We start from the raw sequence: 27,860 nt of genomic DNA on the forward strand, positions 1-27,860 counted from the left end.
AAACAGGCAGACAAACAGGCAAGCAGACAGACAGACAGACAGACTGCTCTCCCGATGATTGTCTTCCCCAGGTTGTCTTGGAGCAATATGTTCAATACAAGATGCCGCAACACGACAGAACATGGCCAGATATATAATCTACTAAACATTGTGTATTGAGTCCATCCCTCGCAAGGTCATTCAACTTACTCTATCCAAGCATCCGACCACTCTTAGTCTTATTGTCCGGAGGAAATATCCATCCACAAGTGATCAACGTCAAACAGGAAGTCCCGAATTATTCACAAAACCGCAAATACTTTTCCTTTCCCTTGTCCTCAGGCATAAACTCGCCTACCTTCATCAAGGAGATATCATGAAATTTCTTAATATATAACTATACATAACTATACAAACTGAGAGAGTTTCACACCTGCCAGTGCATGCCTGTTCCAAGTACATATCCTTCCAACCTTCCACCAAAGAACATTGTGAACCAAGTGTTTTTGCGACGGGTCAAACCTTTGTGCTGCATAACCGGGCAGAAGCGTTGGCTCTACCGATTGAGTGGCGCATACCCAGGTGTGAAATTGTTTGCACACTCCGCTACTTCTTATATTGCCAGCAAAATTAGCTATTATTACTGTCAGTATTTTGGGGATGACTGGGTTTATAAAAACTACTGTAATCAAGCAGAGGCGCATCTTTGCAAATTATAGGCAATTGTAAATGTCCAGATTATGATAATAACATCTTAATCCAGACTGAGGGATAATTACTACGAGTTATTACAGCGCTGCAACTGTCCACTCCGGCTGTTTTCTCCGTTATTTGCACAGAACAGATGGCTGTTGAGTGGAAAACGCACATTGTTAATCGAACCTGTTCTCAGCGGGCGAAATTGCAGTCGAAAAGTGGAAAGAAACAAATGTGAATGCTAAGGACAAATGCAAACCACGGTTCATGAGAGAACGTGTGGGTTACCGCGTTAGAGTGTAGTGTCACTAATCAGAGTGTCCCTTTAAACAAACGTAGGTTTCAATGAATATTTGCAAATTTGCAACAAAATGCATCGCTTTCTTGATGTTGTTCGCATGTGAGACGTTGAAACATAAGCAGCCAGTTCCCTGATTCGATAGACAATTGGTAAAGTGAATTTTAAATTGCATACGATACATCCTGCAGTCTTTTCATAGGCTCGGTAGCGGTCCGCTCAAGTCCTTGGCCTGGTAGATCGGGTTTGAAAGGTAATGTTCCCGCGCGGCATCCTTCACGTGTCTTAAGAAAAGATTGGGCACTACTTATTACAATAAAATAATTTCCAACATCGAATCTTTGTTTGATGAACACTGAGCATGGGGAGCACGTTGTTATTTGGGAACTGATCTAGTGTCAGGACCTTTCCAAATTTGGAGATTTTGCAAATTTGGAATTTTATCGCCCAACTTGACTTCCAGACAGAATGCATCTCCCATACGTAACCACAATGATTTGGTAAAATTATACTACATTTATCCATGATTTCGTCGAAGGAAAAAAATCTCTACATCTATGATACATTCCTCAGCATTTTCAGAAACATTGTCACCTAAATAATTCACGTTGTTATGTATCCTAAAACCAATATTCGCTTTAGTACCAGCGAATTAAACAGTTGTGAGCATCAACACACGATTAAGGGAGAAATCAGCACAGAATGCCAATGAAAACAGAAACGGTGAGAACAAGAAACCAGCACATAAACCAACGAGACATTTCCCTTCCATTCATAATCCGATTGTTCTTCGCATCTTGTGTGAAGATTTTAATAAATTAATCCCCACTCCCTCTTCCCGCCCCGACGCACACCACTCCTATGCCAAGTCCTTTATGCATTTACTCCCTGTTAAGATCTATTTGGTTGCGCGCCGGGAAATCTATTTATTTCAAATGCGAACACACGTTCAACTGTAACTCTTATTTAAGTTAAAATGCACGGATGATTATAGGGTGCAGGTTTGAGGAGAAGTTTGGTTTCAGAAAACGGTTGTGGGTGAAGCTTTAATATTTCCACGAATTTCTGTCTATCCATGCAGAGTATGCTGGAAATGACCCACACAAAAGGACGCTCCCCATAAACAATTCAGATACTAAACTTGACGTAGTGACAGTAAACTTGATTGTGGTTGCATAATACACGATGAGAGTAATTAGCCGAGGCTGTATTTCCTGCAGTAAAATGTGCCAAGTGCCGTATTTCTTAGATACTTAAATCTTACAGTCGCATTCACAGACTTTAAACATTGCTGTTGTATGCCGTATCAAATTACAGCAAGCCAAGCTTGTCGTTGGACATGCAGTTTAACAATTAAAATGGGTTGTGATTTGACAGCTTTTAATGCTTCGATTGCTGGAGGGATAGAATAACGTCAACAGACTGTATGTTATTCATTTTCCCTCGCCTGCAATATAGTAGTAAAACACGAGTTAATGCGATCCCAAACCTAGTAACTGTAGAAGGCCGCAACAGTCAGGGTTAATAAGCTGCGAACCAAAGACGCCAACGTCTGCACGCTCTTGTTTCTTCATCGCATATTTCCATTTTGTTTGCCTAGATACTTTACCATTAAAAAAATCCATCAACAGAAAATGAAAGCTCCCTGAAGCCATGTCGTGCTTACCCGCTCTAATTAAAAAGAACAAGAGCAGTCAGTCTGTTTTTGATGAAGGTAATTCCTTTCAGGAGAAATCAACTCATTAAAAATATAAGATGAATAAATTATTAGTTTTAAATGGCTAATAAGTGAGAAACATTCTTGTATATTGTAAGTTTATTTTGCGCAGCCTGTGCTGTCCTGTAGGTCCTTGTCGAAGGGCAGCAATCGTGGTCATTTTCCCATGCGTTTCTCTCGCATGCACAGGTGCCGGATTGAGTACCTGTGGACTCATCTCCAATAGACATGTGTTCACGCTGCCTGCAGGCAGATACGTATGTTTCTCTTTGCATGTGCGCCTGTATGTGCACATAGGACTGTATGTATTTAAGGATCCGCGCCGGAAAATGGTTAAATGTATTATTTTTAGATTACTTTTCTAAAGAATCAAACGTGTGTTGGTTGAGTCAGGCTGTGGCCGCGAGCAGCGCTGTACTGGAGCCGGTCTGCCCCCACAAGAATGCGGCTCTCTGTGATCTTAACTGCCGCCCTCTCGGCTCCTCTCTGCCACTCAAAGCTGCTAATTGTGGGCTACACAAAGAGAAAGAAAGTCTGCGGGAAGTCTGCAAGCCAGTCTCCGGGAGAGCTTAGCTACCAGAAAAGCGAACATAACCCAATACCAGCGGCAAGAGCCCGCCCCACCTAAAATACTTTACTGCCTTAAGGCAAGAAGGTTGCTTTTCAAATGTATCCTTGATCGCCTCACAGAATAGCAGATTCCGACAGAGCCAGTTTTTTCTTACACGTAGGGGCGCTGCCAGGAGTGGTGGGTGGTGGATTCGGATACTTTAGGGACATTTAAGAGACTCTTAGATAGGCACATGGATGAAAGAAAAATGGAGGGCTATGCGGGCGGGAGGGGTTAAATTGGTTTTGGAGGACGTTTAAGGGTCGGCACATCGCGGGCCGAAGGGCCTGTACTATGGTGTGCTATGTCCTATATCCACGTTTACAACCTGATTTGACATCGTTTTACTAACATGTCCATGTGCTTGAACAGTTAATGAAAATGGATGTTCTTCCTGATAATGTAACATCGGTTAGATTCTTATCATTGTGTTAAAACATCTCCCAATTAAAATAATTCCCATAAATACATGTTCAGGTGGGCTTCATACTACACTATTTCCTTTTGAAATTAATTTATACAATAGGCGCAGGTCACACTGTAGACACTAATATTTCCCATCCACCTCCATAGGCAAGGTTAGAGCTGTTAATATGCCATCTCATTCAATACCTTCTCTTCGTCGACTGAGGATGCACCATATGTCTCTCAATATTATAAACGGCTCACTAAGTACGCCTCACCACCAGCCAGCCCTCTCGCTTCCGCCAAGACGGAGCAGAAATGGACAAATTACAAAACCAACAGAATATTTACAGCAAACAACAGGAATTCTGCAGATGCTGGAAATTCAAGCAACACACATAAAAGTTGCTGGTGAACGCAGCAGGCCAGGCAGCATCTCTAGGAAGATGTACAGTCGACCTGAAACGTCGACTGCACCTCTTCCTAGAGATGCTGCCTGGCCTGCTGCGTTCACCAGCAACTTTTATGTGTGTTGCCAGAGTATTTACAGCTTTATAATGCTCGCTCTACTTTGGTACCAATATTCTCTTTTGCAACACAGCTGATCGGACTTCGTTATGTATCGGCCCGGTGCTAATAAAAACTCTGGCCATCAATCTTCTGACATAAAGTTCCAATGCATTTGTGAGTTGAGCCAATTATCGTCGTTCCCATGTCATCGTTGGATCTGCTGGTGGGTCGTTACATAAAATGGAATTAACTCACATTATACAACCAGCTAATACTGTCAGGTTTTTTTAAAAAGATGATTACACGGACTAAGAATAAAAGCCACATTTACTCGGTTAAGTTCAAAATCCATTTCAAAATGATTCATGCAAAGAACACCAGAATTGGATTCGAAAGTTTGGCTATCTTAACGTGGGTGATTGTATCTCTTAACAAGCATACTTGCTGTAATCCTTTTTATACGAATCGTTTAAAAGTTACACTCGTTCAATCTTATGGGAGTTTAAGATCAACCTGCTGTAGACATTGGTTATAGAGAAATGTAATTAATCTCAAAACGCGCTAGTTCGGTACAACTGTATCAACTTGCTGAGTGGGATAAAGAACCTAAAGCATATTTTATCGTTATTATAAAGGACAATAACCCAACAACTACTTAGTATTTGAGGTATTGCCCCTTCGCTATTTGAGAATTGCAATAGAAATATTTGTCTGCCTTTTGACGAACACGAAGTGTAATTGAGAAGTGCCACACTCGTACAAAATATGCATCATGACTACTCAACATCCTACATTGGTTCTGTATCTCTAGGATATCGGACTGAATACTCGGCCATGCAATAATAGTCTTTCAAAGCTCCGGACATATCTTGAACATAATTTTAAGCACGTAAATCGGCATGGTTATTTAGAAATGAAGACTGTGACGAGGCTGGCGTATTTTAATTGAATTTTCTTATTTAAATTACACCCGTGTTCTATTTGTTTATGTTTGGGTTTCCGTAGGAATAATTTATTCTTTTTTTTATATTCCCTCTGATTCTTTTGTAGGAGAATGCAGCGCCGGGGTCAGAAATTTGAATCGGGACCCAATTTAATCATGATTGCATAACTATTAGACAAGATAAAGCAACAAAAGTTATATGTTTCTTTTCAAATAAAGGTTAATTATCTCCAAAAGATAGAACGCATGCTTCTGTAAAAACAGGAACGAAAAGCATTGAAACACTCCTTAGAATTAGATTCATTCATTTAAATCTTTTTCTCTGTTTGCTCCGATCGCTGCGATCTCCTTTTGCAACTCCAGGAGAGTACTTTCTCAATTAATATTATGGCTTGAGACGTAATAGTTTATTTGCAAAATAAACGTAACAGATACATTTTAGTTTCCCAGTAAACACGTTGGTCAGTCCTTTGAGTACCTCCATAGCCACCATTTCTGAACACTGTTAAATTACATTTAAGCATTTGTTAATTACATAATAACCTGACCACATGATTGGTATGAAATAAGCTTCCAACAGTGCCGTTGTCCGAAGAGTCAATAATTTTATTTAAACAGAATATACAGTTTAATCCAACTATCTACACATATGTACAGAATAGATGCTACTGAAACTCCAGTAATGTTGGGGGGGGGGGGGGGTCAAAGCCTACTAGTGAAAGGCACCTTTGACAGTGTCCATATTGGCCATGAAGTCCGCTGGGAAAGTAACCAGTTCTCCTCTTTGAAATGTAGAGAACAGAAATGCACCCAACAAGTGGACAGTGTCAGAAATGTTGCTCAGGTGCAGAGTTTGACATCTCAGGATTCCCACTGAACAAATACACAGTTCTTTGTATACCTCCACCGCCTGTCGGCCGTGATCAATCCTTTTTGGAATGTGCTTCAGATTAATAAATTGTCCCAGATCCCAAAGCTAGTGGATGATGTAGTGAGCTTGCAGACTGCAGGTGGGAATGAATAGCATTGGGATTTGAATACCAGGAGGAGGTGTTTTCCAGGTAACCCGCGGGGGATGGGTTGTGGCTGGGAGGTTGATGAGCGTGAGCAACTCTTGAGGAGCTGTGGCTCTCCCAGACAGCAGGGGACTGAGGAGAGTTGCAGGCCATGGGGTCACTGGAACTAGGGCTGTGCTCTGGAGGGATCTCCCCGTTTTTTATGATCTTCTTGATTTTTGATCTTCGGTTCTGGAACCATATTTTAACCTGTTAAAGCAAATTAAATCAACTAATTAATTGATCACAAAGTAGCGATAAATCAAGCAAAGCGACGGGCGTATATTACCGCCGAAAGGCTGCCAGAGAAATTCAACTCTATTGGTAAATTTTCGCATCGATTCCTTTAGTAGTTAGTTTACATTGTAAACAAATATCTGCTTAGGGAGTTTATCGCAAGAAAAATGACCATTTTTTTCTAATGCAGCATGCAACCACCACAAGCTGCCTCTCCCCACCCCACCTATTTTATTGCTCGCTTGTTTCTTTTGACGTACGTCACGCTAGTTTCATCTGCTCTTCACCTCGTACTCCCGGAATTGCAGTTGTTTTATTCGAGGTCCAACTAGTCTAGCGAGCTTTGCGCACTCGAACCGAATTCGTGGCGGCGATTTTACTATAAATAATAGTTTAAGAAATGCAAGGATGGAGGCAGATCAACGGCAGAAATTAAATTGAAAAATAACCCAAATAAAGTATTCCGCACCCTCTCGATATTTCTATTATCCTTCTCTATATCACAAGCAGCTTTGGTACTTTGAAAATGCTTCGCGAGGAAACTAAATAGTTTTAACTTCAACATTTAAAAAAAAAATGCAACACCCCTTTCAAAATCAACAATATAATTTCCAAGTCACTTATGGTGAGATTAGGAGTTTAATAAGTAAGAGTTATATTTAATTTGAACAAGTTTTTAATCGTCGGTCGAGCTGGAAGTACAGTACAGAATTATCACACCCTTGCCACTAGAACGCGCGCAGTAAGAGAGAGGGAGAGTGAGAGAGAGGGAGGGAGGGAGAGAGAGAGAGACAAGAGAGAGAGAGGAGACGGAGAGATAGATAGAGAGAAAGGGAGGGCGGGGGGGAGAGAGAGATAGAAAGAGAGAGAGAGAGAGAGAGAGAGAGAGAGAGAAACAAGAACACTGCTGAAATAAGAAGTTGAGTCGCATCAACCGTAGCCCATACATATAAACACTCGGATTTATGTGTATGTCGGCGGCATTGGTCGGTCAGGGAGAACGAAGCCCTGCCGGAACAGCTAAAGATTTTGAGTATGCCTTCCGCAGATTTATGTTTGCCACTGCCGGGATCAGACCCTCGTTTAATCTAGGATTCCTACATTCTCCTAGATACAACGCACACCAACTGGTGAAGCCGCTCAGAAATGCCGCCGATTCTATTGGAGTGCGTCGCCAATGTGGCACTGCGGCGGCATTGCACACTCGTTGGGCGAGATACTGGAATCCCAGACCCTGGCGTGTTTGCTGCTGGGATCGATGGCCTTACCTGGGTCTGAGTGAGCCCCAGTGATGCCGCCAGCTCGGCTCTCTCGGGCAACGCCAGATATTGGGTTTTTTGGAAGCGCCGCTGCAGAGCTGCCAGCTGGAAACTGGAGTAGATGGTGCGGGGCTTTCGAACCTTTTTCGGTTTCCCGTTGACCATCCGGACCTCGGGCTCGGCAAGCTCTTTATCTGAAATCGAAAATCCACACTTTAGCTTTGTAAAATCTGAACGAAACGCGCTCACCAACACAACGTCAGAATAAACTGTGGCGGGGATTGGGGCATAAAATGCTTCGGAAAACAGAAAGGATGCTTTGCCCGGCACTCCGGGCATTCACAACGAATGCGGGTCGTTATCTTACCGTCGATTAAACGTCTATGTCAGAATTTACATCCCATTCACATGTAACAATTCTGTTTTCCTGTACAGGTCCTACTTTATATATATATATAAACAAGCTGATGTCTCCCTGCATGGATTTACCGCCGGAAAAAAACAAAAGCGATCTGCTCCTTTTGATTAAAAAAACAGCGACACTTTCACTTCGCTGAAGACGAACAAGCCAGAGTGAACGTAGGAAAGTACTATTTATTTATGCTGGTGCCATGAACTGCTCACATCGGTCTCTCTATATTTTTAACTGCCGCGACTTTCGATAGGTCAGCGGCTGGCGTTCTCCTGTGAAAATTCCACGGGGAATCGAATTTACAAATCGCTCACTGCTCCCACCGAGCAAGTGAAGACTTCTGAGAAAAAGGAGTGTTGGAGACTGGGATCGATGAAGACGGATCCGGGGTGCGGAGAGCGTTTCTGTGGCTGCTGAACAAACAAGAGGTGCTAGAGAAATTAGCGAAGAAGTGGTGAAAAAAAATGGCTCCGTACCTGGCTGGTTGCACGTTGGCGGTGCCCTGCTGTACGCGCCGTACTGGTGGTAATGGCCGGGGTAGCTGTAGTCGTGGTAGGCTTTGGCGGGGTAAGTGGCGGCCGAACTGTTTCCTCCGTGGTACTGGTACTGGTAGGGGTTGAGAACTTTGCCATAAGACGAAGGCGAGCAGTAGCCGTGATGAGAGCCGCCTGAGCTGTAGTAACCCGTATCGGTGGCCGTGGACTCGGGGAGAGTCGGCGATTCCTGCGACGGGTGGTGCATGCTGTGCTGAAAAGTACCCTGTTGGTCCGTCCGGATGCTGGGTACCTTGCGATCGAATATTGCTGTCATAGCCCCGAGGTCGATGCCTCTGTGTTTGTATGTGCGTATGTGTGTGTGTATGTGTGTGTGTGCGCGCGCGGGGGAGGGGGAAGGAGATGGGAGTAATCTATGTAGACATAGCTGCGTGTGCTACAGGAATCGGGCGGACTGTGGCTGGGACACAGCAAAGTCTTGGTTAAGTTCTTAATTGCGCTATTACGCACTAGATGGATGTGTTCCATTGGATACTGCAACCAGCCACCAGTAACACCCCAACTCGCTCAACTCGTTTAACACCATGCTCAAAGTTTCTTAAACACGAAGCAACGTATGACTTAAAATACAAAAGTATGAAGTCGTTGTAAGGCGATTGTTGGTAAATAACACCACAGCACGACGTGTAATAACAAAGGCAGCTTTCACCGCGGGCCGTTGGCATTACTGCCTTTCCGGGAAACCAGATCTTAATTCCCCGCCACGCTGGTTGTCAGTTAACATTTTAAATATAAATTGACAACAGGACAATCTGGAGTTGATTTTTTTTTTGGCGTCGGATCTTCCATTAAAGCCACGACATTTTGTTTTGAATTGGAATCGATTGCTTTGAATGACATAACACGACAGTTTTTAGTCTCAAGAGATTACGTATCGGCATATAAAATTATAATTCACAACTGGCTTCTTTGCAGGATAATATTACAGTTTACATGGTAATAAAATGAATTTAAAATTGTAGAACACCTATTACTCATTCAAAAGGACAATTTAATCGATGGGGGGCGCGCACACGCAGCCTCTGGAACAGCCGAGTTACACGATTTTCATTTTCGGGGCTTAAGGGTTGCAAAAGGCGTACCTGCACCTTTGTTTTTGATAGTCAAAGTGTTTATAAGTGATGTTTGTGCAAGTAAGGTGAGATCTTTCTTTAACAGCTCACTCCTGGTTCATGTGCTCTGTAACGTCTAACCTCCGTTTTACGAACACCATCAACGCTCCTTTGCCTTTACCGAAATTACCATTGAAAAATAAAAACAAAAATGCAAATGAAAGTTCAGTGTTAGAATTCTGTAATGCATTTATGAGGTCAGGAAAATTCCTTTAATGTATATGCTATCTACTCTGCAGTTCCTTTTGCGGGCTAGGTTTGGGGAGACTGGTCTACGTATGTCGACCATATTCACTATTTTGAGTCAGGCACAGGTTTAGAGTTGGCTGGGACAGCGCTTTCGAAATTCTTTCTGAAGACAGTCACGATGCTGGCTTACAACTCGAAAAATAAATCGGAGCATTTACATTATACACAAATAGACACAAAACCGACTCGCGCTTTCTGACAATGTAAAATAAAGACCGATTTGGACACATGCTTGTTTAAATCCTGTTAGAACTAATTTACGAAACCTAAATAAATGCTTCCTTGTATTTGAATATATAGAATGGTAGCAGAATTTTGATATTTAATGTTAAACTATGTGGATTACACCGCCATCTAATGATCATTTCGTATATAACATGTTTTTGGTCAATTAAACTAGAACTACTCCGTGTTCATCTGGTAAAAAGACCCTTACCAGGAAATAGTTATCTCAGGAGAGCCCAACTTTAAATGTATGGATGGAAATTACAATGGACATTTACAAAATGGAGAAGATAACAGCATCTGTTAATCATAAGTTGGAACAATTTTATTCATACTGGAAAAAATGGTTTAACTACATAACGCCTCATAGGTCTGATTTTATTCTCACAAGTCAATGAATATGTTGTAAAAAAAGATCACTCCCTACTCTGTACATAGTTTTCTTCTTTCGATTGTTCTTTCTTTCCTCACCTTTCTATAAGTGTATACCTCAGATAAGTATTATGTGGAGATTTGTGACAAATATTATATGATATATATGTACAGTGTCTGAAATACGTCTTATGGAAATGATAAAATTAAAAAATAAATTACAAAACAAAAGAATGCAGGAAACGCTCAGCAGATCAAGCAGCATGGAAGAGGGGAAGAAGAAATTAAAGTATTTCATTTTCATTTAAAACGTTTTAATGTGTATATGAAAACACTCAAGCTTCTGGAGTATACAGCTTTGGTAATTGTGGCAATAGAGACATAGAGCACCACAGCATAGAAACAGGCAGTTAGGCCAAACCAAGTTAGTGCTAGCCTGTACCCATCTTCCTGCACCCAAATCGTAGTCCTCCAAACTGTTCTCATCTATGTACTTACCCAACTTTCTTTTTAAATGTTATAATCTACTATTTACACTGGCAGCTCGTATCACACTTGCCAAACCCTCTGACTGAAGAAGTTTTCCCTCAGGTCCCTCTTAAATATTTCACCTTTCATCCTAAGCACGTGATCTTCAGTTGTAGTCTCATCCGCCCTGAAAGAAAAATGCCTGTTCACTGTTTCTATACCCCTCATGATTCTGTATACCTCTATGAGATCTCCCCTCATTCTCCTGCGCTCCAGGGAATAAGGTCCACACCTGTTCAATCTTCCCTAATAACTCAGGTTCTCAGGTCCCAGAGATATTGTTGTAAAATTTCTCAGTACTCTCTCAAGCTGATTGAAATTGAATTTACTTAATTGAATTTATTTTTTCCTTATGCTTTGGGCATACGTTAGGAATCAAAAAGTGCACTTGCCTATCACTGGGCTGCCATTTTGTCTTTAACAAAGATTAATAACAAGGTCCACAAGTCAGTATTTAACTCGATTGCATTTTTTCAAGAAAGCAAAAAATGTTTAAAAACTGTTCTTGAACTAAAAACAAAAATGTGATTGGCTTCTGGACAAGTGAAAGGTCAATGCTTCACTGGCAAATGACATTGTTCTGTGAACACACGGTCAGTTTCAAAGACCCCAAATTCACCTTTCCCCGAAGAACCAAGCTGTGATTTACAGCTTTCTGTAAGTTTTGACCTGTACACCGATGAAAGTATCACAAATACTTAAGTATTTCTTGTAGCATTGCATTATATTTTCTAATACCTGACCCTTCACCTTTGTCTCCCCTTCTCTTCCGCCTCCCCCCACGTGTAAATGACTTTACAATGTCCAGGTTCGGAACTTCTTGAAGATACTTATTTACATTTCTTAAGCAGAAAGATAAAAGGAGATTATTGCAATTTTGTAAATGATGTGGTGGATTAGATAGAGCCAAAGCCAGGAAATTATAGACTTGTGAGCCTTATATCAGTGGTAAGGAAATTATTAGTGAATGTTCTTAGGGGCATGTGGACAGGCATCGACTTATTAGCAGAAGTTTTTTGAGAAGATGACAAAACAAATTGAGGAAGATAGAGCAGTTGCTGCAGTGTATATGGATTTCAGTAAGGCATTTGCAAAGATTCCCCATAGTAGATTCACCCAGAAAGCTACGATACGTGGGATCCATGAAACCAGGCAGTGTGGATTTAGAAATTTCTTGTTTGCAGAAGGCAGAGGGTGGTAACAGATGGAGAGTACTTTGTCTGGAGGTCGATGGCTAGTCGTGTTCCAAAGGGAATGGATCTTGGATTTCTGCTTTTAGTGCTTTTTATAAGTGACTTGGATGAGGACATGGAGAGGTGGTTTAGTAAGTTTGAAGATGACACAAACGTTAGGGGTATTGTGGATTGTGTAGAAGGTTATCATGGTTTACAACAAGATATTGAAGGGATGCAGACTTGAGCAAAGAAATAACAGATGCAATTCAATGCAGAAAAGTGTGAAGTGATTCACTTTGGAAGATTAAACATAAAGGTGGAGAACAAAATTAACAACAGTGAGGAGGAATGGAGGAATCTTGGGTTCCAGACCTATAGGTCCCTTAAAGTTGCCATGCAAGTTGACAAGGAATTTGGTGTGCTGACTTTCATTAGTAGAGTGATTGAGTTGAAGAACCACGAGCTAACGTTACAGCTCTGTAAAATCTGGTCAGTCTGCGCTTGGAGTATTGTATTCATGGATGTAAGAAAAATTGAGGGTTATGGGCCATGTAGGAGGCAGGGGTTAGAGTGATTGTGGACTAGGTATATATAGGTCGGCACAACTTTGTGGGCTAAAGTACCTGTGCAGTGCGTTGCTATTCTATGTTCTATGATTCAGCAGGATATAGACCAGTTGGAAATATGCACAAAGAACTGCAAGCAGAGTATAAACTGGGCAAGGTCAAATGTGTGAATTGAATTGAATTGAATTGACTTTATTTCTTATATCCTTCACATACATGAGGAGTAAAAATCTTTACGTTACATCTCTGTCTGAATGTGCAATATGCAAATTATAGTAATTTGTAATAAATAGTATGTACAGTAAGATACACAACAGAACAGTCAATATAGCTTAGAAATACGATTGCGTCAGTGTGAATTAATCAGTCTGATGGCCTGGTGGAAGAAGCTGTCCCGGAGCCTGTTGGTCCTGGCTTTTATGCTGCAGTACAGTTTCCTGGATGGTAGCAGCTGGAACAGTTTGTGGTTGGGGCAACTCAGGACCCCACTGATCCTTCAGGCCCTTTTTACACTCCTGTCTTTGTAAACGTCCTGAATAGTGGGAAGTTCACAACTACAGATGCGCTGGACTGTCTGCACCACTCTCTGTGGAGTCCTGCGATTGAGGGAAGTACAGTTCCCATACCAGGCCAGTCAGGATGGTCTCAATTGTGTCCCCGTAGAACGTCCTTCGGATCTGGTGACTCATACCCAATCTCACATGCGAACAGGTAATTCTGGACCAAACTTGAATCACAGAAGGATGCTCAACAGCTATAACACGGCTTGAATGGTATCATCTCCTACAAAGTAAAACCAAGTAACATACCATATGTGACAATTTTATGCTCGCTTTGACTGACAAAACATAGAGACACCTTCATTAACTTCCACAGCCCCCACCAACCCTGTGATTTCAGTCTGTAAGGCTGATATGCGAGCATCCTTCAGGAGCGTGAACCGCTGGAAAGCAACTAGACCAGACAGGTACTTGGCTGAGTACTGAAGGCCTGGGCTAATCAACCAGCTGGAGTGTTAACTGGTAATATTTAACCCCTTACTTTGGTAGTCTGTGGTACACATCTGCTTTAAGCAGGTTTCAATTATACTGGTGCCCAAAAAGAATGTGATAACCTGCCTCAGTGACTATTGTCCAGTAGCATTTACATCCACAGTGATGAATGTCACAATGGCAGGGCTTTGGGAGCAAGGGTGGACCCAAATGCAAGACACATCTTGTGAGGTTACTTAGATTTAGTTTATTGTTCGATACCAAGAGAGCAAAGCAGAAGCAGCAATTGCGAACAGGATAAGGACTCAGGACTACGACTAGGCTGGGACCAAGGGTCTGGGCTTGGACTAGAAATCGGCTCCCAGAACTAGAGGAGACATGAAGAGGCTAGGGTATGGACTCTGAGCCCGAGACTGGGCAAGGACCCAGCACCTGGGTCTTGCCTCGGGCTCGGACCCCAGAACCAGGCATGGACATGACATGGGCTAGGGAGAGGAGGAACATGGAAAACAGAGCCTCGGTCTCAGGAGAGCAGGTACATGGAACCACGGACACATACACAGACCACAGAGTCGGGACCCCTCCTTGGGTACAGGACATAGGGCCGGGACTCACACACAGAACAGAGAGCCGTGACCCCTCCTTGGGTACAGGACACAGGGCCAGGACTCATGACCCCCCGCGGGACAACGACAAGACGGCCTGACTTACCCCACGGAGGCGAGGACAAGACAAGACTAGACATGACCCCCCGCAGAGCAACGGCAAGACAGCCTGACTTACCCCACGGAGGCGAGGACAAGACAAGACATGACTAACATGAATGAACACCAGACAGTACCCATCTAGCTCCGGCGATGGAACTTGACCGAAGTGCAGGTGGGGGCTGCAGACGAGGGCTAGAGGCAAGAGGGGCAGCAAAGGGATTCAGACAGGGGGTAGGACAGGAATCACAGAACGCCAGGTTCAGGACTTGACTTGGTGCTTGAATGCCGCCAGGCCCATGACTTGACTTAGTGCTAGAATGCCGCCAGGGCCAGGACTAGACTTGGTGCTTGAATGCCGCCAGTGCCAGGACTTGACTTGGTGCTAGAATGCCACCAGGGCCAGGACCAGACTTGGTGCTTGAATGCCGCCAGGGAAAGGACTAGACTTGGTGCTTGAATGCCGCCAGGGCCAGGACTTGACTTGGTGCTTGAATGCCGCCAGCGCCAGGACTTGACTAGGTGCTTGAATGCCGCCAGGGCCAGGACTTGACTTGGTGCTAGAATGTCACCAGGGCCAGGACTTGACTTGGTGCTTGAATGCCGCCAGGCCCACGACTTGATTTAGTGCTAGAATGCTGCCAGGGCCAGGACTAGACTTGGTGCTTGAATGCCGCCAGGGCCAGGACTAGACTTGGTGCTTGAATGCCGCCAGGGACAGGACTTGACTTGGTGCTTGAATGCCACCATCGCCCGGACTTGACTTGGTGCTAGAATGCCGCCAGGGCCAGGACTTGACTTGGTGCTAGAATGCCGCCAGGGACAGGACTTGACTTGGTGCTAGAATGCCGCTAGGGCCAGGACTAGACTTGGTGCTTGAATGCCGCTAGGGCCAGGACTAGACTTGGTGCTTGAATGCCCCCGGAGCCAGGACATGACTTGGAGCCTCTGGGTAGTGGCGAGCTCTCGACTCGGCCCGGGAACAGAAAACAGCAGTTCTTGATTCCCTTCGGCGGGTTAACTGATGGACCCACCTTGGTGAGGAAACTTTGCAGGCTCACTTCAGCAAGTTAATTGGACTGGGTTGCTCCGGTGAGGAAGGGTGAATTACCGGCACTCGCTTCGGCAGAGACAAGGCTTGCTCCGGCCAAATGATATCGGCACACCGTACCTTGGATGACTTTGCAGATGCTCCCGCACCAAACGGCTGAAAGCCAGAGACTATAAACTACTGGTTCAGCTGAGTGTTAATTGCCTCTAATCACCAAAGTTGAGAGACACAGGAAAACAGGGAATCAACGGTCCGGTTCGTAACATAAACAAGCTAAATTTAAAGGGACCCCCATCCGGACCATGACAATGAAGGGCTTTGAGAGGTTGGTGATGTGACATATCAGCTCCTGTCTGAGGAGCGATTTGGATCTACTCCAGTCTGCGTACTGTCACAACAGGTCAACAGGATTTGCCATTATTTTGGGCCGAATCAAAGATGGTGATGCATCAGCATATAGGAGGGAGATTGAACATCTGGCTGTGTGGTGCCACAACAACCTCTCAGCAAAGCCAGAGAGCTGATTATTGACTACAGGTGACACCGTGTGCAATGATGGCCCGAGAACAGAGGGAGCGACACTGAAGTGGAATGAGCAGTTCACTGGACTTTAAGAACAGGGCATAACAAAAGGAAAATAACAAACACTAGGCCAGCAGGGTTGCTAAGTAAAACTCTCAGACTGAAAATCTAACGCCAACACTGCAGCTCAGAAGCAGTAACTTAATACTAAATTAATAATGCTTCTTCACAACATCAGCCTGCTGTAATCTTCTTTCACAGAGTGTGGACTAAGGTAAGCAGGGAGCATTGCCATCGCAGTGGTTTGGACAAGACTTTCCCAGACTGAAATGAAAGGAAGGCAGTTAAATACAACCACAAAGAAACCCTAATTGTCTGTAGCATGCATACTCATGAGCGTGATTGCTGATTCCTTTCAGCGGCCACCCGCAAAAAGCATCCACACTTCGCACCAGAGATCATGGTTGTGACAAGACAGCCTCCCTAGGTGCTGGAGATTTGTGCTGCTGGAAGTCCCAGATGAGCGACTTGCCCAGAAGATCATGAGCCAGAACCCAAGAATGTTCCTCTGGGCCATACCCCTCTCAATCTACGAGCCAGTGGACCCTGCCTCACACCCAGTGAGATGCCAGGAGATGCCGCACAGAGTTGGCCAAGCAGGGAGGAGGGTGCAGGGGTGACTGGAGCAAGGGGGAGAAAAAGTCACTGGCTTCAAAGTTCAAAGTAGGAAGTACATTTATTATCTAAGTATGTATACTAAATGCACCCTTGAGATTCATCTTTTTACAGGCTGCCACAAAAACAAAGAAACCCAATAGAACCCATTAAAAATACCGTCAAACACCCAATGTGCCAAAAAAGAACAAATTGTGCAAACAACAAAAAGCAAACAAATAACACTCAGAACTGAAGTTCACAAAAGGTGAGTCCACAGTCACGAAGCCAGTTCATCATTGCACTCAGTGCAGGAGCTCGTTAGTTGCAGGGCATAGGCTCAGTTCAGTGCAGGGATGAGTAAAGCTCACAGAACAGTGAGTAAACTCCAGCCCATCCCTCACCTCTGGCCCTGACACCGCGCCCTTTTTAATCTGGCCCTGCACTTGAATCGGCCAAGCATTGGCTCATTCCTGGCTCGTGGGCCCATTTCAATTCGGCCACAAGTTCGCTCCAGCAATGGCCAAACATCAGCTCGTTCCTTGCTGTGGGGCCTGGGCTCTGCTGCCTTGATTTGGCCTGTACCCATGGCGCTGCCACACTGCTGTACTGCACTTTGAGACTCCATTTCACCAAACCCCCCAGAACACAAGAAAAATGCCAGGCTACGCAGGCAGTTCAAAAGCAAAGCTCCAAAAGGAGATTTACAGGCTATTGACTGCAGTGATCATTGTCCAGATTAATAGAGCCGTTAGTAGATTTGTTTGCCGCCAGTAAAGCGTCAATCTATCTCACCAGTGCCATCTAAAACTGGGCTTGAACTGGAAACATGGAGCACGGGACCAATCTCCATAGATGATGGTGGGCTCAGTCTATAGGAGGCTTCTCCATTATAAATGGTTCCACATAGCATGGGGCCAACTTGCAACTCTCTACTCTCAAGGGAAAATCTCCAGTTGGGAGCTGGACTTTATCCCCTGGCTTGAGAGGACTCACCCATCGGTGGAGCCACTCTGAGGACGGAGGAGCAACTCCTCATGTTCCATCCAGGTAGCCTCCAACCTGACCTTGATTTCTTCAACTTTCAGACTTTTTTCTCTCTTCTCTTCCTTCTTCAATTCCCCACTTTAGCTTCTTACCTCTTCTTCTCACTTGCCCAAAGTCTCCCCATGTCCACTCTCCTCGTCCCCTTTCTTTCATTGTCCACTCTCCTCTCCTATCAGATTCCTTCTTCTTCAGCCCTTTATCTTTTCCATCTATCACCCCCCCCCCAGCTTCTGACATCATCCCCTCACCTTCTAGCCTGTCCTCCTTCCCTTACACCCGCCCTTCTTATACTGACATCTTCCCCTTTCTTTCCAGTCCTGATGAAGGATCTTGGCCCAAAATGTCGACAGTTTATTAACTTCTATAGACGCTGCTCGACCTGGGCCAACAGTTTTTAGCCAATGAATATTCAAAAGAAATTGGGAGAGAGATAAATCATGTTAATTAGAGACAATTCAAATACAGAGCTAAAAAAAAATGAGTCAGATCATTTTTGTCCATTTCCCTGCCCAGGTTCATTCACCATGTTCCCCACATCCAACTTCCTTGACTGATGCAGAGGACTTAATTCTCTGGGTCTCTCAATCCTAGAGTCCAATGTGAGCTGTAGACAGATGCTAGGCCTCGGGCAGTACAGCGATGATACTCGATTCCCCAAGCATCACTCAACAGTTTATAACAGGTAGCAATGTTCAGGGCAGGTTTTACCAGCAGTCAATTGTGACTGACTTGTAATTGCTTTAAAAGTTTCTGGGCATTCAGAGACATTTAAACCCCATTAACAATAAATAATTAAAAATCATTAAACTTTTAAAAGTTAACTAAAATACCTTTAAACACTTAAATAATTTAAAATATTAAAATAAATGAGATAATTTAAACAAGGAACTTGCCAACCCAAAGACCTCTTACTTAATTTCCCTTGGAAACTTCATTGATACGTGTCAGAATGCTTTCCACTGTATATCTAAAGAAATTTGCAAGAGTCTTTTGTGACATATCATATCTCGTCAAACTCCTTATGAACTAGAGCCACTGTACATGCCTTCATGGTAACATCAATGTGTTGGACCCAGGATAGATCTTCAGAGCTGTTGATGCGCAGGAACTTGAAGTTCCACTGATGACCCTAAATGCTGCTTGGCCTGCTGAGTTCCTCCAGCACTTTTTTTGTGTGTGTGCTTCTTGGATTTCCAGCCTCTGCAGATTTTCTCGTGTTTGTGGTATCGTTTGGAGAAGTAAACTAGTGATGGAATGTTGGAACAAAGGAGCCAGCTTTAAGTAAGATCCAATGGCTGACATGCTTCCAATGGTCATCTGCCTACGAGGCTGTGAGTTTTGAGGATCCATGAATCAGGGGAGTAACTAAGTACAAAGAGTTGAGGAGGTGCTGAGTAGGGGAGAGGGAGAGAGTTCAGAGTTTGCAAGAAGGGAGAGGGCATAAGGTCTAGGACAGGCTTTGCTTTTAATAGGTCTGTTTGCTCTATTGTAAATACTAGGCAATTCACACCAAGTACGGATTGGTCAGGTTCCTTTAGAGAGTTGATTCTGTTCTGGATAACAAACCCCCCCCATAATTGCACAATACTCAGAGCTCTCCCTGGAAACAGGCATAAACATAACATTTGTTTCCACCAGGAACAGTTTGCTTGAGATCCAGAGGTTTGGGTTTCAATCTACAGCTGCCTGCCTTGTGCAAATTCAACACATCGAAGAACCAGCTAATGAAGAGGCTCAAGAATTTCACTAAAGGATAGCTGCTCTCAAGCAACTTTTTTGACTGGCTGAAGGATCTCAGTCTATGGATATTGAAAATACAGTACAGCTCACCTTTCCTTCACCATGCCAGTCACATTACGTCTGGTATTGTATCAGTCATAGCAGGTCACCACAGGAGTAGAGGGGATATATTAACCCAACACAAGTAGCCACAGAGCAATCTTCAAACCAGATATTCAGCAATGTTTGACAAAATTTCCTCTTTCCATTCAGGAAGCATATAGAAATTTCCATTGGGATAAGCATCAGGAAAAAGGACATCAAATAAACTACACAACTGCGTATGTTAAAGGAAGTGGTGCTCGGTATAGACTGTATCCCAGTAATTCTTTTAATTAGATGCAGACTGTGGTTATTGTGGAAAATTAGCACCCTTGGGTCTTGATGCATGGCTGGGTGCATTGTAAGTGTACTTGATTGTTCACATCTGGAAATGGCTACTGTGTACCATAGATATAAATAGAAGCTTGGCATCTACTACTACTGAAATAACTGTGAAGAAATGAATGGTCAAAGAATACAGCAATAATAATGCAATTCCTTCATTGATCAAGACAGAGAACAATACATTATTAAATAAACACACTTGGATTTTTTTTTTGCTGATTTTTACAATAAGCTGTGACATTGCATTTTCACCCTAGAGCGAACGAACTGATTTGGGCTGCAATTTCCGCCTGAGCTCAGAGATCTCAATTTTCAATCGGATGATTGAAAGTTCAAGTCCCACTTAAGAGATTTGAGCACAAAAGTCATTGTGTACAATTTAGCGTGGTACTGAGATTGATGAAAGTGTTATACTTTGCGTGAAATTGCTTGTTCTGGTCAAGGTGGCTCCGAGGAGCGTTGTGGTTCAAACTTACTTGTTTTATAATTCAGAGTTCGGGGCCCGCGCAGGGAGTTAAGGGTCAGGTTAGGGTTTAAGGACAGGAATGAGGGGCATAAGGGGCAGCAAATTAAGAGATGGGGCAGGGGTTCAGGTTCAGTTCAGGGCACTCCGCGGTCAAACATGAGCAATCCTGGACGTCTGTTTGGCAGGTGCTGAGGAGACTAGAGATCTACAAGTCAACGAGATCCAGTCGTGGGTCAAAGATACGTGCAGGTGGGAGCCATGGGATCTAGTGAACACTACCCCCCTCAGGTCTCTGGATTAGAGATCTGTGCGGGTTGGGAAGTTGAGGCCCAAAGGTCAAAACCATGCTGAGCAAGTCCTGGGGTTGATATATAGACATCAGCAAAATTTGGAGGGCCAAACTGAATTTCAGAGCACGGCAAGTCTGGAGATGGGAGCCTGAAACTCAACAACCGAAGGGAGGGGCCAGAAAGAGTCACATGGGCTTGGGCCACCAGGGAGATCCCAAGTAAGTCCAGAATTCGAGGCCCGAAGGTCAAACCCATGATTGGCAAGTCCTGGGATAAAGTCTGATGTTGGCGGAATGATGTCTGTGAGTTTGAGAGTTTGAGGTCAAGGACTAGAGGCCCAAAGTTGGCCTGTCTTGGGGCTAGAGGCCTATATGAGTGTGTGAGGGGGTGGGTGGGAAGGACGATAATGAAGAAGTTTGTTTTGCTATTGTTATCTTGTTTTGGTGTTGCTGTTGTTTTGCTTCTGTTGGGCTTGCTACCTTGGTGCTGAAATGTGCAGCAAACACTTGTGGGCTGCCGCAGCACATTCCTGGGTGTGTTGGTTGTTAATGCAAACAACACATTTCACTATATGTTTTGAAGTAGTGTGATAAATAAATCTGAATCTCCATGTTTAATCAAAAATCTTTCTGTCCTCTTGAAGGGCTGCGAAAAATCTTATGCTGAGAGATTGAATATGTTTATCTCTTACCAAACACAGCTAAAATAGATTAGAATGAGTATTACATTGCTTTTATTTGGGGAGCCCACTTTGTTGAAATTGACTGCTGTATTTCTTACATTTCAGCAGTGATGACACTTCAATTATTATTTTATAGGATATCAGACATAAAAATAATTTAGAAGTGGTTGGTCACATCCCTCTGTTGGCTTGTGCATGTAGTATGATCACCAGTGCCATCAGTGTATGAACTTTGAACTTTGCTGTAGTAACATATTTCAACAGTAGAGGGCAAACTTCACTGGCGTTCACACTGAAAGGTTTCCCATATCGGCCACTCACCAGTGGTGATGAGAAGAATGAAAAGTCAAAGAGGCATGTACCATGGAAACAGGTCTTTCAGCCCAACGTCCATGCTGACTGTGCTTTCCAGTAAGCCAGTCCCCTCTGCCCATATCCCTCTTACCTTCTTCTATCCATGTATTTATCAAGAGAGCTTCTAAATATTGCTAATGTGTCCACCTCAACCACTAATTCTGGCTGCTCATTCCAAATACGATTGCATAAAAGTGAACACAGGCCCAATCTCTCTTCATAAAACACTCTTGTTTTTCTAGAAATCAGTCTGGTGAATAAACTGCATGTAGGAATGGTGTCACTTAGAACCCGTGATTTCATTTGCTGGAACGCTCATTCCGTGTCATTTGATAAGCAAACAAGGGCTGACCCATCTGGGGCTACAGAGATGAAGGGCAATTTTTAGTAATTCTTGGCTTGGAATTTCCTCATTCACCTCTGTATCAAAGTTCAAAGAGTCCCTGGAAGTCTGCCATATTAGGTTAAATAGGTCAAAAGTACCAATCAATTGGGATTTTCTTGATGTTTTACAAAGACTGAATTTGAAAGACAGCTGATGTTTAAGGAAAAACAGTGCAAGATCATGAATTGTCAGATGTAGGGATCTACAACATTTGTGTAAGGATGTATAGCCATATTAAGTGAGTATGCTTGAAAATCACAGATTGAATATAACATGGAGAAACGTTAATCGAAAATATTGTGATAAAACATTAAGCCTGCAGGAAACAATAAAACACTAACAAATTAGGGAAGGCAAATACAGGCCCTCTAGAGAGAGAGATAAGGAAAATGATCATTGTGAACAACAAATTGGCAGCACAAATAAGGAAACAAAACATCTTCAGAAAGGAGAGCACAATCATACAATGTTAAAGAAACAAATGTCTAGAGAGAGGGAGGTAATGGAGGAAATAAATATTAGTAAAGAAATGATGCTTAGGAAACTAATGGGACTGAAGGCTGACAAATCCCCAGAGCCTGATAATCAACATTCCTGCGTACTGAAGAAACTGAGCCTGAAGACAATGGATGTATTGGTGGTCATTTTAGAATTTATTGAGATAAAGTATGAAATAGGCCCTTCCAGCCCTTCAAGCCACATTGCCCAGCAATTCCCCAATTTTTAACCCTAGCCTAATCACAGGACAATCTACAATGACCAATTAACCTACACACCATAATGCCTTTAGACTGTGGGAGGAAACTGGAGCACCCAAAGGCAACGCACACAGTCACAGGGAGAACATACACACTCCTTATAGGCAACAGTGGTAATTGAACCCTGGTTGCCAGTACTGTAAAGCATTGTGCTATGGTAGCGTGCTGCCAAGTTCTCTATAAACTCTACAGCCATTCCAAAAGGTTGCAGAATTGCAGGTGTAACCCTACTATTTCAAAAAGGAGGGCGAGTGGAAACAGAGAAAATAGGTCAACAATCAGTAGTAGGGACAACGGTAGAATTTATTGCACAAAATACAAAAGCAGAATACTTGGAAAGCATTCATGGGTCTGAACAAAGTGTTTATAGTCCAAAGGAAAAATCAAAGCCAAAGGTGAGTTTATTTGTCATATGCACAGGTGCAGTGAAAAACTTGCAGTGCCATCATAAGCATAGCATTGTATAAGATATATTGACAAGAAAAACATAAATTAAACTATTATTACAAGAAAGGTCACAATTAAAACAAGGTCTGTTTTAGTGCAAAATGTTCAAAGTGCTCACACTGCAGTGATTAGGCTTGTGGTGGTTAGTTCAAGAACCAAATGGTTGTAAGGAAGTAGCTGTTCTTGAACTGGTTGGTGTGAGGTTTCAGGCTTCTGTACCTCCTGGCTGATGGTAGCTGTGAGAAGATGAAGTGGCCTAGATGGTGGGGATCTTTGATGTTGGGCAATGTGTCACTTAGACTTGTCTGCAGTACACCTGTAGATGTTTGCTCGTATTTAGTGACAAGCTCAACTGCCTTAACCTCCTAGCAAGTAAGATTTTGGTAAGGCTTCCACGTGGTTGCATCTATGTGCTGGGTCCAGGAATTTAAAGCTGCTGAGGCTCTCCACCAGCTGCACCATAGATGGCCCCGAGCCAAGCTGCAAATGGAGGAGGGTTCGGCATGGGGATAGCAAGTCCATCCCATAAACGCCCAGTGCCACGGAAATGCCAACAGAAGCTCCAGCGGTCTATGTCCCAGTAGGGGTGATGAGCTAAAGGAGAAGAAGAATGTCTCTCAAAGTTAAAAGTTCTTTTATTCTCAAAGTATGCATACTACATACAACTTTGAAATTTGTCTTCTTACAGCCACAAAAACAAAGAAATCCCATCAAACCCGTTAAAAAAGGACTGTCAAGCACCCAATGTGCGAATATGAGGATAAACCATGCAAACAATAATAAGTAAACAAAAAACACAGAACTAATTTTCATGAAAATGAGCCCACAGCCACGAAGCCGGTTCATCCATGTAGCTGGTCCAGCCCATTAGTTGGGGTCACAGCCTCAGTTCAGTTCAGAGACGAGTAAATGCCACAGAGCAGCGAACCGAACACTGGCCCATCCCTCACCTCTGACCCTCAAAGCCCGATCTTTCCAACTGGCCCTGCACTTACATTGGCTTAGCATTGAACACTGATCCCCTCATGCAGATCCCCTCATGGATATAATACGATGGTTTATAATAAGGAAATCAGAATCAACAAATTTACCAGAGGTGTATGAGGATGTAACTAATAGAGAACCAGTGGATATGGTGGATCTGGGTTTTCAAAAGGGTTTTGATTAGCTTTGGGCAAAAGAGATGAGTGCGCAAAATTAAAGCAGATGAGATCAGCAGTGATATATTGGCACGGACTGAGAATTAGTTGGCAGATAGGATGCAGGCTATAGGAATAGCTGGGCCTTTGTCCAACTGGCAAGCAGCAGCTCTTGGGTTAACACAAAGATCAGTGCTTGGGCCCCAGTTCTCTTCACATTCAGTTCCCACTTCAATGAATTTGATGAGGGAACAAAATGCAGCACAAAAGAAGGTTCTTGTGGCCAGGGAAGATGGAAAGTGAGCTCCAAGGAAGATGCAAAGAGGCTGTAATGTGTAATCAGAGAAGCTGCAGAAATGGACTTAGTAAATGCATGGCAGATGCAGTATAAGAGAGATAAGTGTGACTTCTTGATTCTTAAAACAAAAAGAGAAATTGTTATTTGAATGCTGATATATTGAGGAAAGAAAAGTGCACTAAGACATGGATGTTCTTATCCATCAGTTTCTGAATGCAAGCACTCAGATGTAGCATACAGTTAAGAGGGCAATGGCATGGTGACCTTCATGGCAAGAAAATTTGTGTACAGAGCCATGATGTCCTGTTGCAATTTTACAGAGCAAGGCCTCATCTGGAATTTCTTCATTTTAATTTTGGTCTCCTTGTCTGAAGAAGGATAACTTTGCCTTGGAAAATCTGCAACAAAGTTTTACTATTCTATTTCCTGGATTGGCAGGGCTGATGTCTGAGGAGAGATTGGATCTAAAAGGCCTATTTTCACTGGAGTTCAGAAAAATGAAGAGGGGATCTCATAGGAACATATCAGATTGTCATGGTCCAGATCGGGGTCCCTTTAAATTTAGCTTGTTTATGTTACGATCCGGACCGTTGATTTCCTGTTTTCCCGTGTCCCTCGGCTTTGGTGATTAGAGGCAATCAACGCTCAGCTGAACTGGTAGTTCAGCTTTCAGCCGTTCGGCGCGGGAGCGTTTGCAAAGTCACCAAGGTACGGTGTGCCGATGTCATCTGGCCGGAGCAAGCCTAGTCTCTGCCCGAAGCGAGTGCCAGTAATTCGCCTTTCCTCACCGGAGTAACCCTGTCAAGTTACCCCGCCAAAGTGAGCCTGCAAAGTTTCCTCACCGAGGTGGGTCCGTCAGTTAACCCGCCGGACGGAATCAAGAACTTCTGTCTACTGTTCCCGGGCGGAGTCGAGAGCTCGCCACTACCCGGAGGCTCCAAGTCAAGTCCTGGCTCCGGGGACATTCAAGTTCCAAGTCAAGTCCTGGCCCTGGCGGCGTTCAAGTACCATGTCAAGTCCTGGCCCTGGCGGCATCCGAGTACCAAGTCAAGTCCTGGCCCAGGCGGCTTCCCAGTTCCGAGTCAAGTCCTGGCCCTGGTGGTCTGTGATTCCTGTCCTACCCCCCCGTCTGTATCCCTTCTCTGCCCCTCATGCCTCTAGCCCTAGTCTGCAGCCCTCGCCTACACTTCGGTCTAGTTCTATCGCCGGAGCTAGATAGGTACTGTCTGGTGTGCTTTCATGTTGGTCTTGTCTGGTCCTTGCCTCCATGGGGTAAGTCTGGCCGTCTTGCCGTTGCCCCGCGGGGGGTCATGTCTTGTCTTGTCTTGTCCTCGCCTCTGTAGGGTAAGTCTGGCGGTCTTGCTGTTGCCCCATAGAGAGTCATGTCTTGTCTCGTCTTGTCCTCGCCTCCGTGGGGTAACTTGCAGTTGCCCGGCGGGGCGTAATGAGTCCCGGCCCTATGTCCTGTACCCAAGGAGGGGTCCCGGCTCTCTGTTCTGTGTGTGAGTGTCGGCCCTATGTCCTGTACCCAAGGAGGGGTCCCGACTCTGTGTTCTGTGTATGTGTCTATGGGTCCATATACCTGCTCTCCCGAGACCGAGGCTCTGTTTTCCATGTTCCTCCTCTCCCTAGCCCATGTCATGTCCATGCCTGGTTCTGGGGTCTGAGCCCGAGGCAAGACCTAGGTACTGGGTCCTTGCCCAATCTCAGGCTCAGAGTCCATACCCTAGCCTCTTCATGTCTCCTCTAGTTCTGGGAGCCAATTCTGAGTCCAAGCCCAGACCCTTGGTCCCAGCCTGGTCGTAGTCCTCAGTCCTTGTCCAGTTCGCTACTCCTGTTCCTGCCTACCTCTCCTGGTATCAAACAATAAACTAAATCTAAGTAACCTCAAGATGTGTCTTGCATTTGGGTCCACCCTTGCACTCAATGCCCCCGCCAGTGTGACAGAACGCTCTTGCCAAACATGGACCCAGCAGACACAAACTGTTTTTCCAAACTCTTGTCAGCCTGAAGGTCAAGGTGTTGTTGTTCTGTTTTGCCCGCTGGCCAAATCCCCCTCCACCCACCCGGGTCATTGATAATACAGACAAATCTGTTGGTCGCCTGGAGGCTCCCATTGGGAGGGGGGTACTGTCATGGTCCGGATCGGGGTCCCTTTACCTTGTTTATGTTATGATCCGGACCATTAATTCCCTGTTTTCCCGTGTCCCTCGGCTTTGGTGATTAGAGGCAATCAACGCTTGGCTGAACCGGTAGTTTATAGTCTCTGGTTTTCAGCCGTTCGGCGCGGGAGCGTTTGCAAAGTCACCAAGGTACGGTGTGCCGATGTCATCTGGCCGGAGCAAGCCTAGTCTCTGCCGAAGTGAGTGCCGGTAATTCACCTTTCCTCACCGGAGCAACCCTGTCAAGTTACCCCGCCAAAGTGAGCCTGCAAAGTTTCCTCACCGAGGTGGGTCCGTCAGTTAACCCGCCGGAGGGAATCGAGAACCGCTGTCTATTGTTCCCGGGCGGAGTCGAGAGCTCGCCACTACCCGGAGGCTCTAAGTCAAGTCCTGGCTCCAGGGGCATTCAAGTACCAAGTCAAGTCTTGTCCCTAGCGGCTTTCCAGTTCCGAGTCAAGTCCTGGCCCTGGTGGTCTGTGATTCCTGTCCTACCACCCTGTTGGTATCCCTTCTCTGCCCCTCTCGCCTCTAGCCCTAGTCTGCAGCCCTCACCTGCACTTCGGTCTAGTTCTATCGCCGGAGCTAGATAGGTACTGTCTGGTGTTCATTCGTGTTGGTCTTGTCTTGTCTTGTCCTCGCCTCTGTGGGGTAGGTCTGGCTGTCTTGCCGTTGCCCCGCGGGGGGTCACGTCTTGTCTTGTCTTGTCCTCGCCTCCATGGGTTAAGTCTGGCCATCTTGCCTTTGCCCTGTGGAGAGTCATGTCTTGTCTCGTCTTGTCCTCGCCTCCGTGGGGTAAGTCAGGCCGTCTTGCCGTTGCCCCGCGGGGGGTCATGTGTCCTGG

The 27,860-nt window shown here is 44.5% G+C and overlaps 2 protein-coding genes across 3 annotated transcripts in view; both read right to left on the reverse strand.

Moving 5' to 3' along the window:
* Positions 1–5,550: 5,550 nt before the first annotated feature.
* On the reverse strand, positions 5,551–9,087 carry dlx5a (distal-less homeobox 5a). The gene is made up of 3 exons (XM_063042323.1): positions 8,598–9,087; positions 7,719–7,903; positions 5,551–6,423 (listed from the first exon to the last, which is right to left on the reverse strand). Exons 1-3 carry the CDS (start codon positions 8,929–8,931, stop codon positions 6,109–6,111), a joined length of 834 nt encoding a protein of 277 aa, XP_062898393.1. The 5' UTR covers positions 8,932–9,087; the 3' UTR covers positions 5,551–6,108.
* A 4,552-nt stretch (positions 9,088–13,639) lies between these two features.
* Positions 13,640–27,860, reverse strand: part of asb4 (ankyrin repeat and SOCS box containing 4) — a 91,332-nt gene continuing 77,111 nt past the window's right edge. Inside the window, exon 5 of one of the 2 annotated variants that reach the window (XR_010017411.1) lies at positions 13,640–13,685. The gene's annotated coding sequence lies outside the window, so the exon portion shown is untranslated. Of the gene's footprint in view, positions 13,686–23,388; positions 24,015–27,860 lie in introns of those variants that run through there. The other variant, XR_010017410.1, reaches the window with a different exon arrangement.

The sequence above is a fragment of the Mobula hypostoma genome, chromosome 3, assembly GCF_963921235.1.
Source record: "Mobula hypostoma chromosome 3, sMobHyp1.1, whole genome shotgun sequence".
Taxonomy (NCBI): Eukaryota; Metazoa; Chordata; class Chondrichthyes; order Myliobatiformes; family Myliobatidae; genus Mobula; species Mobula hypostoma.